Raw genomic sequence first — 1,293 nt, forward strand, 5'->3', positions numbered from 1 at the left:
TAAGACGATGTAATTATGTTTTCTTATTTTAAGTGTAAATTGTCTTGTTCCATTGGCAAAATGTCTCTTTTACCTCCTCAATCCAAGAACAAAAGCACTTATTTTAAGAAAAAATTACTTATCTAGATTTAGATGTTTTGCAGCTGTTTCTGAAATGCTCTTTTTTTCTTTAGGGATTCCTGATCAGTTGGAGCAGAAGCCAGTCCTGCTTCCCCTGACTCCCAGTGATGAACTGGATGACAGCAGTTTAGAGCTGAGCGCTTTAGGAAACTACAGCAGGAACTCCTGGTTTGATCCTCCAACCTACTCACACCTGCTGCCTCAGAATCCTGTAGAAGACTTTTCCAAAGGAACACATGCTAACGTCGACGCTACAGCCTTCAGCATGGAGCTGTTAGCTCCAGATGTCCCCTCCTTTAGCTCTGATCTAACTAACGGTTATAGCCGAGCTTCGGAGCGGAACGATTTAAACCAACAGCTTGACTTCGCATCATTCAGTGTCTTGGATGAGATAGAAGCAGACAGTCTTTCCGGTCAAATAAGCAACTTCTTGGAGGATTTTAACATCTTGGAGGACATGAGCCTTTTGGACGAAGCACTGGGGGAAGGATTTAGTCCGGACATGGAGGCCAGACTTAAAGCAGAAGGCTACCTGCAGAGTGAAGGAGCAGATCGGGGCTCTGCCACAGGCTGGAACTGGATGGAAGATCAGAGGCAACCTGACGCACACAAAGGTAATCTATGAGGGAAGACTTTCAAAAGCGTATTTTCCTCTGTTACAATGAAATGTTGAATATTCATATTCATTCTGTGCAATTTAGCTGCAAATAGACAATCCAAAATAAGTCGCGTTCACTCCGAAAGCATTTTCACCATCAAACGCTTCATCTTGGTCACCTCTGCACTGCGGATATTCAGACATCTAGAGCGCTTTTGATGCCTCTACATTCTGTAGCACAGTGCATGTTCTCTCCGTGCATGCCTGGAGTCTCTCCGGGTACTCCGGCTTCCTCCCACAGTCCAAACACATAACTTTTCTAAATTGCCCTTAGGTGTGAGTGTGCATGGTTGAGTGTCTTTGTATGAGTGTTGCCCTGTAACAGACTGGCGACACGTCCAGGGTGTTTCTCACCCCTCACCCATAGACTGTCGCAGATAGTCACCAGCCCCAGCGTGACCCTGACAGGACTAAAAAGGAGAAGATGGATGGGCGTCTTTAAAGGAATAGTACACCCAAAACATGATTAGCCTTCATTTTCTACTCACCCCCATGCTGACCAACACTCTGGAGTA

General features: G+C 45.3%; 1 protein-coding gene across 1 annotated transcript in view; it reads left to right on the forward strand.

Moving 5' to 3' along the window:
- Positions 1-1,293, forward strand: part of LOC107080787 (nuclear factor erythroid 2-related factor 1-like) — a gene marked incomplete at its 5' end in the record, with an annotated part of 7,351 nt that overhangs the window by 3,523 nt on the left and 2,535 nt on the right. The window contains one exon of the mRNA XM_015368990.1: positions 174-734. Coding sequence (XP_015224476.1) covers positions 174-734 — 561 coding nt within the window. The remainder of the gene's footprint in view (positions 1-173; positions 735-1,293) is intronic.

Source organism: Cyprinodon variegatus, unplaced genomic scaffold (genome assembly GCF_000732505.1).
Source record: "Cyprinodon variegatus isolate N-32 unplaced genomic scaffold, C_variegatus-1.0 Scaffold2324, whole genome shotgun sequence".
In the NCBI taxonomy this organism is placed as follows: Eukaryota; Metazoa; Chordata; class Actinopteri; order Cyprinodontiformes; family Cyprinodontidae; genus Cyprinodon; species Cyprinodon variegatus.